At 33.7% G+C, this 14,015-nt stretch overlaps 2 protein-coding genes across 3 annotated transcripts; both read left to right on the top strand.

The window, feature by feature from the left end:
• The first annotated feature begins 259 nt into the window (after positions 1-259).
• Positions 260-9,098, top strand: LOC117115454 (solute carrier family 35 member E1-like). Of its 2 annotated transcripts, XR_004446554.1 has the most exons (7): positions 260-698; positions 2,372-2,442; positions 4,204-4,341; positions 5,736-5,861; positions 6,289-6,534; positions 7,429-8,395; positions 8,430-9,098. XR_004446554.1 is itself a non-coding variant. In XM_033259269.1 (6 exons), exons 1-6 carry the CDS (start codon positions 371-373, stop codon positions 7,561-7,563), a joined length of 1,044 nt encoding a protein of 347 aa, XP_033115160.1. In that variant the 5' UTR covers positions 260-370; the 3' UTR covers positions 7,564-9,098. The 2 variants fall into 2 exon arrangements, 1 of the variants encoding a protein (XP_033115160.1); XM_033259269.1 differs by having other exon boundaries at positions 7,429-9,098.
• A 1,534-nt stretch (positions 9,099-10,632) lies between these two features.
• On the top strand, positions 10,633-14,009 carry LOC117115466. The gene has a single exon (XM_033259287.1). The coding sequence runs from the start codon at positions 11,196-11,198 to the stop codon at positions 12,516-12,518; it is 1,323 nt and encodes a 440-aa protein (XP_033115178.1). The 5' UTR covers positions 10,633-11,195; the 3' UTR covers positions 12,519-14,009.
• The last annotated feature ends 6 nt before the right edge of the window (positions 14,010-14,015 follow it).

Below are 14,015 nucleotides of genomic sequence, written 5' to 3'. Positions count from 1 at the left end.
GAAGGGCGCCCTGTACGTTGGGCACGAAGTATAGGAAACTTGCATGGTTAAAAAGAAGGGCGCCGCCTACGTTGGGCACGACTTCCGCCTCATTTTTACAATGCGAGAACTCTATCTTGTATTTCTAGTATCTTTGATCAGGGAGTTGTTATAGTGACTTTGATCAAAGATCGTGCCTCCATCACAAATGCGTTTTATCATGGTTTTATGCAACTCATTGTCAAACGCGATACACCACACACCGCAGAGAACCTATGAGGTCAAAGATCATTTTAAAAGTCAACACAACATAAAACAGCAGTATCGAGTGTCAACGTAAGCATGAACAATAAAACTAATTAAAAGAGAAGTAGTTGTTGAATAAACCGTCATGCAAATCACAAATCAGGCCTATAAAGAAGGATGTTGGATTGTTTTTCTTTGCTCTATTTGGTACACGAGTAGTTCAGGACAAAATGTTATCAACAAACGCCTTCTGGGCTACTTTCCGTATCCTATAACGATCTCAATGGTACATATGTTGTGCGTAGCACTTTTTCTAGGACCGGTGTTACGGCTTCGGAAAGTAGAGAAGCTGAAAATTCACGATAAACATCGTTTTTTAATGCTTGTTTTCCCATTGGCATTTGGAAAATTTTTTGCATCTATATCTTCTCATTTAAGTATTGCAAATGTGTCAGTATCGTTTGCTCATACAGGTTAGTCTTCAAATATTCTTGAATTTACTGCATTTTATTGTACAAACAATTCGTATTCTAAACATATTTAGTATTTAATTATGTTATTCACCCATTTTTACTAATTTAAATATTATTAATTAGGCCTTCGATGAATTTACGATTTTAACAATGACATATGTTTATGATCATGTCATTTATAATGAACAATTTTACTACATAAATAATGGTAAATATATTGATTTATTTGAAATTCATTTCAACGCTAAGCAGTCATTGGTATGAGTTATCTATAAGTTATCGAAACGTTCTATAAGTTACTAATACGTTATGTATACGTCCAACTCGTTATGAATACGCTACAATATGTATACCCACAAAAATGAAAAAACATTGATAGTTTGGTGTACAGTGAGCCAGCGTTTTAGAGAAATTTTGATATGTCGGCATATGCTGCCTAAATCGTCAAGGTGTGACAGGACCATTACAGAGGAATAGACAGACATGAACAGGAATGAATAGTTTACCATCTTTTTGTAACCTTAATTGTTGAAATCCTTCAGTAATGGAGAAGTAATCTTACTAATTAGTACAATTGGTTTAAGATACACACAATTCACAAAGGAGAAATAAAATTCATTTATGTGAATACAATTTTTTATTGATGTACAAGTAAAATACTTTGTTAATTAATTTATGGACCTTTTACTTAAAAACGTTGAATTTTTAAAATTCAGTTTAAGGGTCAACACAACCAAAACTTGATTGCATTGTGATCACCTTAAACAAACTATTAATTCACAAATGTAATGGTAACTCTAAATACTTACTAACACCATACAGCAATTAAAATTATGTAACTGTAATTATATCGAAAAACCATAACAAAGAACTTCAACCCAATAGCATCAAGAAAAAAAAACAACAGAATTTACCCTGTGAGATTAACTTTCATCATGGAGGTATAGTTCTCTATGGTCTTGAATACAACCTTTTCTCATATTTTATTCATTTAATTTTCTTATAAGTTGGTTAAGTGGATGGTATGGTCTGAGTAACATTTAATGCATTCATATATGGTATGTAATGCTAGATCTTCAAACAGTAGCAATATACAACAAATTTTCTTTGACAAAACTGTTGTATGCCCATATATAGGCAAGATGTGCCTATATATGGTCATGATGTGATGTCATCATGACCATTTTAGGCATGTCACATATTTTTACCATATAAAATTTGATAATCAGGACAAGGCACACTGGTGGAGTCAGCAGGGTGCATTGGTTCCCCTCCTGATGAGGTCATCAGATCAAAAATTTGCAAAAAAATGTAAAATTGTCTATCCAAATACGTTATTTTGATTTCCAATCCCTAATATTGTCATCTAAAAGCACAATTTGAACCATATTAAGTCAAAACTCTCCCTGTGTACCCTACCAGGGATTTTTTATTCCGGGACTCGGACCAAGTTTTTAGTCAGCCCCTTGGTTCAGGCCCTCCATCAGGAATGTCGGACCCTACCTTGTCGGCAAATTTCTGGAACCACCGCTGACAGGGCTCAAAGCATTAGTATAGTGTGCAGTGATATAAATACTTGTGTCCTATGATGTGTGAAGATGATGCTGTTATACAATAGGTTAACATTCATTCATTCTGCTGCTTATTTCATATTTTTATATCTTGATTTTCAGTGAAAGCTATGATGCCAATATTCACAGTCATCTTATCAAGAATAATAGTAAATGAAAAAGCAAGTAAAAGGGTAAGCATCACAATCATCATCATTATTATTAAAATCATTATCATTATCAATATTATCAGCATACATATTATCATCACCACCATCATCATCATCATCATCATTATTATTATAAGCATTATCATTATCAACATTATCAGCATACATATTATCATCACCATCATCATCATCATCATTATTATCATAAGCAATTATCATTATCAACATTATCAGCATACATATTATTATCACCATCATCATCATTATTATTAGTATAAGCATTATCATTATCAACATTATCAGCATACATATTATCATCACCACCATCATCATCATCATTATTATTATAATCATTATCATTATCAACATTATCAGCATACATATTATCATCACCACCATTATCATCATCATCATCATCATTATTATTATAATCATTATCATTATCAACATTATCAGCATACATATTATCATCACCACCATCATCATCATCATCATCATTATTATTATAAGCAATTATCATTATCAACATTATCAGCATACATATTATCATCGCCATCATCATCATCATCATTATTATTATAAGCATTATCATTATCAACATTATCAGCATACATATTATCATCACCATCATCATCATCATCATTATTATTATAAGCAATTATCATTATCAACATTATTAGCATACATATAATCACAATCATCATCATCATCATCATCATCATCATCATCATTATTATAAGCAATTATCATTATCAACATTATCAGCATACATATTATCATCACCACCATCATCATCATCATCATTATTATTATAAGCATTATCATTATCAACATTATCAGCATACATATTATCATCACCATCATCATCATCATCATCATCATCATCATCATCATCATCATTATTATTACCATTATCAACATATCATAATTATCATCATATTATCATCATTATCATACCATTATCAATATCATTGTCAGCATATTATTATCATATTCATTGTCACTAACATAATCATTTTCTTTACAATCATTATCAATTTTATAACCAAAATCTTCCTTGCATTTGCCACAGTTCATCAGCTTCTGAGGACAGAAAAAAATTATGCTTGGAGCCTCCATGGTGTATGACATTTGGTTATTGATGCCAAATATTGATTTCATTTATAGTCAGTTGCCAGGTTGTAATTTAAAGGAATTTAACAGATGTTACTTTTCAGACCACGATAATCACATGTTTGATTGAATCAGTCTCTAAACATTGAGCTTATTAAACATATTAAATAAAATTTGCCTCTTCAGATCAAGTTACAAACTCGCATGTTTGATTGAATCAATCTGTAAATATTGAGCTGAGTAAATATATACATTGCAAACAATGATTTCTTTGTATAAGTGTATTAAGTTCCTAATAACAATTTTTTAAACATTTTACACAGTCTAATGGTAGTGTATGTTATCATCATAATCATTATGATGAACAATAGTCATCACCACCAATATAAACATCATCATATAGTATATAGTATACTGTTAATGTTGATTCTTTTTTTCAAATTCCAAATATTAAAGTAGAATGTTAACAATAGTGATATTTTGAATTTGAAAAAAAATCAACATTAACCGTTTCTTCATTCCAAATTAATTTTTTTCAAAGAATCATATAATATAGTTTCCAATCAATTTTGTCAAAATCAACATTGTCAACATTTTTGTTGTTTCATAATTTCTCCCCTTATAATCTTCATTTTTCATTTCATGTAAAAATTCTTTCCCATCATCTTCTAGGTTTATTTGGCTCTAGCAACAATAATATTTGGTGTTTTGATAGCTACTGTAACTGAGTTGACTTTCAATGTTATAGGAGGCACCTTCGCACTCATAGCAACAATAACTTTTTCTCTTCAAAATGTTTATACAAAAAAGGTAAGTGGCTTTTACTACACTTTTTTCTTTGTCGCCCAAATTTAAGGCCAAATTCATAGCTGAAGGCTATGGCCTAAGCTTCTGTTGCAAATGTCTTACCGAAAGCGAGGAGACATAAATGTTTTCTTCCGAAACAATCATCCGCACAAGTACACAATAAAATAGCAACCATTGTCATGTCAACCACTATCATAGCAACCAATGTCATGGTAACGATTCTCATCATGGCAACCATTGCCATTTGTGAAAAGCCAGTTTCAATGCATTGTAATGTTACTTTGTAAAGTATGAACTCAAATAGATTACAATACAATACAATACACTTTATTCACAACTAAAAAAAGTAGAATTGCACATAAATAAGAAATTTAAAAATTGCATGAAATGTTAAAAATATCAAAAAGGAGAAGGTAAACAAAATTACACAAAAGAGCAAAACAGAGATTATTATCATAATTATTAGTTATAATTATTATCAAAGTAATAATAATAATAATAATAATATTATGATTATTATTATGATTATGATTATTATTACTATTATTATTATTATTACTATTATTATTATCGTACTAGTTATTGTGAAGATTACAAAAAAGAGTGAACCGTTTCGGCCATTGTTGGAGCAGTTCACACGACTATGCAGAGACAACCTACCATTTTCTTAAAAGACCAGCATTAATAATAAAAATTTTTGACTGTTCTGTCCGAACTTTCGGGAGATGGAATTGTTGTGTGGACCTGAGGTTGTATTTATGGGTTGTGGCAGTTGGTAAAAGTGAGTGAAGTCTGTGTAATTGGTGTTTTATTTTCTTGAAGTATTGTCTGCATAGTCGGGTGCGCCGGTCTGCCAACTATGGGATATCGATGAGGACCAGTGCTTTATCATAGCTTGTATCAGGGACAATGATTAGCACTCTTTTAGTGATGGGTGTGCAATAGACACAATAAAATCAGTGGACCTTAACCAAAAAATTTGTTATTTCCTGGAACTGATCCGGATTATTAGCCATATGGTAAAAACCACATGTATAATTCTAACCATCTGTTTACCGTTCATTATTATTGTTCTTTTATTTATTGTCAAGGCTGAAAATTAACCTGCAAATTGTTATCAATGTTATTATCCTTTTAACATTATTATTTATTTTTCTTGTAGAATATTGTTATGTTTATTTTTATACCTCCATGATTTAATTATATATTTCTGTCTCAAGGTTTGCATGGCAAATTAATAATATATTAAATGCTTGCGGTACACCACATAGATAGTCTATTGTGGTGTACCGAAACATATAATATATATTATATATTTCAGCCAAATAATGGTCATTTCTCTTCACCAGCATCATATATTTAGAGTTATCTTAATATTGGTTTCTGTATGTTTGCAGGCGATTGGAGATTTGTACATTCATCATTTGAGATTATTACTGATCCTGGGTCAGCTAGCTTCCCTTATGCTGCTTCCTATATGGATGTACGTTGACCTAACTAGAATATACAACAATAAAGTTTTAGTAAGTAACTCTCATTTTTATCAACACCCATACACTTAATTTTGAAATCGTGTATCACGATATAATAGAAGAAATGATCATTTTTTATGAAGTTAATTATTATTATTATTATTAGCCATCCTTTGTTAGAATACTGTATTTGGCTACCAGTGACTAGTGTGCCTAATATGGTATTAGTGCCTGGTATAAATAATGTATTTATTTAATTTTATTCTAGTATACGTTACCTAGATACTATTTAAATTTTTATTCCTCTCTTCTTGACAGCTCCTGACTGACAAAAATTTCTCAATTGCAAATTATAGAGATATGCATTGTATTTAAACGATTGATATTAAACAATAAAAAAAAGCATTACAGATCAAATGGAGGTGCTTCTGCGAAGGATGGTAGTATAATAATAAATAATCTTTTTTCACCTTTACAGATTGAAACATTAAATTGGCCAAAAACCCTGTTGTTGCTGTTTCTTAGCGGATTACTCAATTTCACCCAGAATATATTTGCATTTAGTGTGATTTCTCTGATTAGTCCTTTAAGTTATTCAATTGCAAATGCAACAAAACGAATTGTCATTATCACAAGTTCATTGATATTTCTGCGGAACCCTGTCACGCCGATGAACGTATTTGGAATGGGCACTGCAATCATTGGAGTACTAGCTTATAACAAAGTATGTAATTTTGTTTGTGTTGATAACCACTATCTCTGCCAATATGTTCATGAGAACTTAAGGAATTCTGATTCAAACCTAGTAGTGTGTAGAACGTGTGGCATAGCGTGTAAGGTGTTGGAATTCCAGACCGACGCTCATCGCATTGCTGGTCTCCTTGGGCAGGGCAATTTACTTACGTTTGCCTCTCTCCACCCAGGAGTTATAAATGGGTACCTGGTGGGATGGTATGGCATTAAACGTATGGGTTGGGTTGTGCACGTTCAAGCAGCAATGACCAGGGATACCCCCCCCAGGGAGCAGAGAAAGTTGCACAATGTGCGGATCTGCCAATTCAGCATCCAGTGACCAGAGAAATAATGATGCCAGCGCCTTGTATAATCGCTTATAAAAATCTGCGGATTGTGAAAGGTGCTATATAAATTATGGTTCTATAAAAATAAAAAAAATCTGTACAGTAAATTACTGCATTTGTGCTGAGTTTATTCTGGTCTGTGAGTGTTGTGTCTGGTATTCCTTTATTTCATAATTTTTCACTCTGTCTGTTGGTTTGGACCCACGGTTACCTCTTCAACTTTTCAATGTTCAGTGGCCCACTCCCCCAAAGTTTAAAAATGGAGAAAAAAAGAAAAGTACAGTAATTCCAAGGTGCCATAATCATAATTTTTCTTGATGGTTTGGGGCTGAGGTGGTGTAGACCCTCCATCTGTGAAAATCTCTCCAAGGGCCTCTTCAATTTCGGATTCCTAGAACAGCCATCGATTGTTATTTACAGTAGTTTTTAAATCTGTATTAACATATTTAAAGCAGACACCGTTGTTAGAACATGAAACCTTACCGGAAGCCTAGTAAGTAAAAATAACATGTTAATTTTTATTGTTTTTCTTTTCCCAGGCAAAGTATGATGACCGTTGCAATAAACAGATGTTACCTGTGTACACAAGTGATGCAGACTTGGTGCATATGAAAGCTTATAGGACTAGAGAGGCAATCTTTTCAAATGGTCACTCAAATTCTAATTATGTTTAAAATTGAAATTCTGCTATGTATGTACGCCCTATCTAGACCATCAATTTATTTTTTTGACAAAATCATGTGACATGCCTAAATATGGTCATTATGACATCCTGGACATATATGGGTACATCATGACTATATATGGGCACATCATGACTATATATGGGCACATCATGACTATATATGGGCACATCATGACTATATATGGACATACAATAGTTTCATGTCAAAGAAAATTTGACAGTGTGGACAAAGCGTTGAGTGACTGGTTATATTTAATATTGGTCATTATGTAACTAGCATTATAGTAAAAAGTGTTTTTATGACATAAGACTCAGGCTCAATAATTAAACATTTTATTAAATATTTATAAACTTAATTTTATTGATTATGTGCTATTTATATAAAATATTGCATCATACTGCATTCTGGCTCTCATCCTTTTTCTGGGTTCATTTTAAACTGGCTAATAAATTAAATCACTGAAAAGAATTATCATAATGAAAGAAATTGATACTAGTGTGTGAATACTAATTCTGTGTATGTTTACTAAGCAACATTTTTCTGTTCATATATAACCATATACACTTTAAGAAGCAACAAAACGAGAAACAGCTAAAGCAAATAAATTACTGAAACCAAAGATAATAAATAGCAAAAGATAGAGCAGTTCGCGATATAGTGGAACACCCCATGAGGGCGTCCATGAGAGCAATTTTCCTCCATTCGAGCGGCGGCGCTATAACTTTGATGGGTTTGATTGGTTGATAACTCTCTAGTTCGTTTGTTTTCATTAGCTTCTCCACTCCATGAAATAATTTCCTCCATTCTAGAGATGGCGCACGTTCCATCGAATTTAATACAAATTACGCGAAGAGCTTCAGTATTCTTCTGCTATTTATGTTCTTTGCTGAATGCTGAAACTCAAGAGTCAGCAGCCCTAAGCACATTGGTATATTATTCAATGCAGACTTGAAATGGCATTTTATGGATTATAGTCAAGTAATAATGGTTTAAGATGTCTATATGTAGCAAAGAAATGACAATTGTGTGTCTGCAGCCCTCTCTGTTGGTGATATTCACCTGTGAGAATGTGGAGGTCAGAAAGTTGAAACAATAATTCTAGTTGCTAGGTGTCAGATTTTCACAATTTTTGTATGTTATGTCTGCAATCTAATCTAAATGTAGAATTAAATATAATTTTTGCAATTTTATTTTCCAAACAGTTAACTTTAATATTGCAATTAATAGTAACATTTTTGAAACCTTCATTTGAAATATTATGAAGTTAGACAGCAAGGGAATTGTTTCATAGAAATATTTTTTAGGTATATTAGACTCATCAAATATTTTGAATAAATTTGTGCATGATTATTTTGAAGCCATTTTTGCTAATAAGTGATGTTTTGCTAAGCATTAGTACAAATTGTGTCTGCAATATGTTAATTGGTAATGTAAATATAAAGTGAATGTTTATATTTTATATAATGTTTATTTTATAATTATTATAAACACATTTTTGTGATTTAGATTTAAATGTCATTTTTTTTAATATAATTTTGATCAGGCGGCATAAGTGGTTTGGGGAATAAAATAATAAATAGGGTGACTGCTTGGTAATTTAAATAATTCTTTTGGTAAACTAACATGTTTGTTCGTATATATAACGCCTCTTTGGTATATATATTTATTTACTTTTCTTGTATACCTTGATGTAAACGATCCCTATTTTTAAAAAAAATCATTTCATTGTATTCCATGGCTTGGTTAGCGGAGTTCCAACATTTTCTAAATATATTCATTCACAGTCATTATTGCTTGCTTGACTCAGGTTTAACTAGTGAAACCTTGCCTTCTAACAGCTTTTCTGGAATATCGCTTTTAATATTAAAAACACTAATCGCACTTTGTAGACTAACTTAAAATATTTATTACTGTATTTATTACGCTAGTTTCGCCAGCTGTATGTCTTTATCGTTTATCTAATATTGCTATAATGCTGCCCTCTATAATTTGCATAGAGTTGTCTATTTTGTAAATACAGTACTTTGTATAATAAATTATGAAAAATATACATCGCTAGCATTTCTTACCTTTTAGCTTTTCTGTAAAACAACTGTATCTCTGCCCTCTTCCTATATGCAGTATTTGAAATTGTCATATGCGACGTCGGCCGGGTTACAATAAAGGCTGGTCTACAGATAATTTAGCAGTTGTGTAGTGTGGTTCATTGTGGCGTGATGTTTTAATAATTATAGGCCTAGTGCGTAGAAGAATGACCATAAACACATTGCCATCTTCCGCGGCACTTTCATTATTTCTTAATCAAAATACCGCTTTAATATGAAGGTTTCTCTAAACTGCTATTAATTTAATTTTAATGACAAGTGATTGATCTTCGAATCATGATCATTAATGGGTCGGCTTTTTACTGTTTTATTACGTAATGCTTATGTCATCATTCCTGATGATGACATAATTAATGTCGAAATATTGAATCCCAACACGATGGCGTGTATTTCAATACTTGGAGTATGTATTATACTTTCTTATCTGAGATTAATCAGTGGGCCTTTCGGTTTATGTCGGTAGGTTATGGTTTTGTTATTAACTAATAATTAGACCTATTTAAATTAATAAAAATAGGTATATTTGAGAGCAACTGTTTTAGATTTTTCATCCTCATTTGCAAGATCCTCCTCCTAGGTTTCATTTTTTCAGGTAAAAAGGAAACTTAAAAACCAAAATTGCCCACTACACGAGTCTGATTTAATTTTATTAGTATCGCGTCGTCAGAGACTCGAGAAATTCAATCCCATACCCAAATCGCGCATTAGGCCTACTTCACAATATTCCATTAATGTTTGTTTAATAAGGGCGACATATTAATATTCTAGTACTGTAATTTACCTTAATAATGCAATTAAGATTACAGGTTGATGACAACCGTTCAATATGAAATTACCTTTGATTTCACGCCCGACAAACTGCACGTAATCTAAAACTAATGAATATTCATATCCATGCGCTCGCTTTAGTATAATATTCTGAACACTTTTGTCTGTGTCAGTGATTGTTACTTTTAACAGAGAAAAGTTAGGCCCATCAATAGCTGGTGATGACATTTTGCTAACATAGTGACCCACGGGGAGGCTACTATATCGAATCCGATTCGATTGTAATTTGTGGTGGTCACGCATACGCCTAATACTTAACTGATTTGCACCTATTTCTGGATGCGGTGTTTATGAACGTATACGGTACAAGCGTAGGACCCTGGCTGTAGATTTTGTTTATGACATTCGTAAACACCGTTTTGATAGCTACTGTACTCATCATTTTGCTATTTTGTGCATAATTTGTGGTTTTGGATATTCATTATGGCAGAACTTATTGTGACGACGACAATAGCTTTTGAAATTTTTATTTCTCAGTGAACCGATAAATCACCAATATCCAAAGGGGGTTTTTTCGGAGATTTTTCTAGTCAAGCGCATTGACGTGAATCATAGATTGCTATAGCAACGTTCGTAACATTGCTTAATCATCAAAATTAAATCGACCCATCGACTGTTTCGACTATTATATTCAAGAGGTGAGATACTGTAGTTGAAATAGACCTAGTACCGTAGTTTTCGATTAAGATGAACACCGAAAAGCTTGAACTGTTACCAGAACTGCACGCTGCTATTAGGAAAGGCATGTACAATGATGTACGAACCATTATCTTCTCGGGATACAGAGTTATTAACATTCGGGACCCTGAAAGAAGAACTCCGTTATCAGTTTGCTGTTTCATCGAACAGGAAGATTGGGCAGTAGGTATTGCAAGAATGCTATTAGAAAATGACGCCAAAGTAGGTCTAACAGATCGTCAGGGACGAAACGCATTAATTCATGCTTGTATTTACCAGCGAAGCCAATTGGTGTCACTGTTCCTCAAAGCCATCGATTTTGATCTCGATCATCGTGATCGTTTTGGAAACACAGCATTATTTTATGCATCTTCAACTGGAAACACTGAAATAGTGAGTGCTCTTGTGGACAAAATGCTGAAATTCAAACTGGGAGTTGATCAAGTGAACAGATGGCGGATGAGCGCTTTAATGGAAGCCTGTCGGCTAGGTCATATCCATTGTGCCAACTTGTTAATGTCTGAAGGCAAGGCATCCACAGATCTTCGGGACAAGATTTTGGGAAAGAGCGCACAAGAGTGGTTACAAGATCATGAAGGACGTCAACAAATCTCTGAAACTTGCCCAAGAAAACTGCTAAGACGGAAACAACAAGCTGTAAGTGTTTCTCAAGAATTTTATAAGAATATTGGTATTAGATCACAAACGCAATTTGAGTTCAGGTCTAGTGGTAATTTTTACGGAATACCAAAACAGGAACAAGAAAGACCAAGGAGCATGTGTGTTTCGCGGGTGAACCGAGTTCGAGTGAAATGCGTACGGAGGAACTGGATCCAGGAAGCAATCGGTAATGACATCATTAATAAGAACTTTCAAACTTGTCTCTATAATAAAAATACACTTCAAAATGAGGCCAGAATGACATCCTTTTCTACGTCATCAAATACATTCCCGGGAATACATCACTGGCGAGGGGATTTTAGACAGTTGTATCAGAAATTCGAAGTATTTGTCTCAAGTTCATTTCGAAAAAATGCAATCCCTAACCTACAGCCACCGCCACAGCGTTCTCTTACAAGAGAAGACACCAACCAGTCGATAGGAATAAATGACGAGGGTGCTGCTAAGGGCTCCCATAAAAACAGTAGTCGTATACCAAGTAGACCTACTACTGGATCGGAGAGAACACATTCGTCAGGAAAATATGTCTCTAAAAAGGCAGAAATGTCCATGGGGAAAGGGCAAATGAAACATAAAAGAGATGATGCGGCATCTAATGCAGCGCGTATACTCTCGAGTTCTTTTCGACGTCGTAATCCAAGTCAGAAATAACGTCACGTATCAGGAATTGTGCGTTCAAAGGATACAAGACAAGATAACAAAACCAGGACTACGTCACCACCCACTCCAATGTCCCTGGTTTGACTACCAAACTATTATATTAATTGCTTCTTTAGAGATTCAAACACTGCCTTGACTTCTTCAACAACGTATTTCAACATAAAACATAGCAGGACCGTAGCCACGAGAACTGAAGTGGTCATTTTGCGAGCGCAGCGAGCAGAGGCTGGGACTAAGGACTAGGGGGCAGCCAAGATCTCCCGGTCAGGATTCAGGGGCTGAAGACTCCTTGAAAAAAATTGCTATTTTTACCTTGTAATACACCTATTTTAATGATGTTCTGTAGTAGTAATCTAATATATTTGTATAAAAATATGTTTTAAACTACCATCAGGTATATGGTGAAGCAAAACAAAACACTTTAAATTCAAAACAGGCAGGTTTATTCAAGAGAAATATTATTACTCACAGCATTGTTGTTATTTTAGTATTTTTGCCTTTCGACATTGACAAACTTTTGGATTATGGCTACCGGAAACTACGGCCCTGCATAGTAACAAAAATGCTGACATTGGATTGGGTCAGCTTTAATGTTAACTTTGCCGGCTATAACTCTATTACCATCGCAACGTTGACTGTGGTAAAGCTTGGTTTCCATACAATCGCTATCGCCGACAGCTTTCTGTGATGCTGATTGGTCGACTGTCGCCGAAAGTTGTCGGGAAGGTTGAACCTGGTTCAACTTTGCCAATTGCGTTGCAGACGAATCAACTAACTGCCCTGAGGCAATCGGGAAGGCGACTGTCGCCGATAGGTTGAGCAATTGTATGGAAACCGAGCTTAATCGGCGAGCCTTCCAATTGCGTCGGGAACTGCTACGCTGTGCAACGATAGCCCTTAAAACACTGTAGTAGTGACAGTAGCGATTGTATTTAAACGCCCCGTTTGAATAAACGCCTTCTCCGGCCAATCCTCATTTGGAATAAACGCCCATGGGCGCCTATTTTTTCCTCGAATAAACGCCCCACTAAATGATTGTAAAATAAAACTGATGGAAGCAACATTATTTTCAACACATTCTGTTAATATTCTATTCCAGTAGGATTACATTTTTCCTAACCTTGTTGGGATGAATAAGTCTTATGATCACGCAATAACACACTTTGAAGGTACTTAGGCCTATGTGTTGTAGTTCACATTTACAGTGAAATTAAGGGAATTTATTTGAGTGTATGTAACCATTCACACCAAAAAAATAAAATAAATAAATAAAAATAAACGACTCCCTCGAATAAACTCCCCCTCAAAATTCGAATAAATACAGTAACGTTTTATTAATAATTATGTACTTTACTTTTCGTACAAATTATTGATTTTTCATCTCAATGTATATACAGAACCGTGCTAAGCCATCTTTAATATTTACAAAATATGATTATTGTTGGCCTTATCAGAGGTATTGATTGTATAGAAATACTTTTTTTCACG

The sequence above is a fragment of the Anneissia japonica genome, unplaced genomic scaffold (genome assembly GCF_011630105.1).
Source record: "Anneissia japonica isolate Jap-2015-1 unplaced genomic scaffold, ASM1163010v1 scaffold287704_len1198815_cov201, whole genome shotgun sequence".
Lineage (NCBI taxonomy): Eukaryota > Metazoa > Echinodermata > Crinoidea > Comatulida > Comatulidae > Anneissia > Anneissia japonica.
Note: the sequence above shows the minus strand (reverse complement) of the source record. Positions and strands in the feature narration are given on the sequence as shown.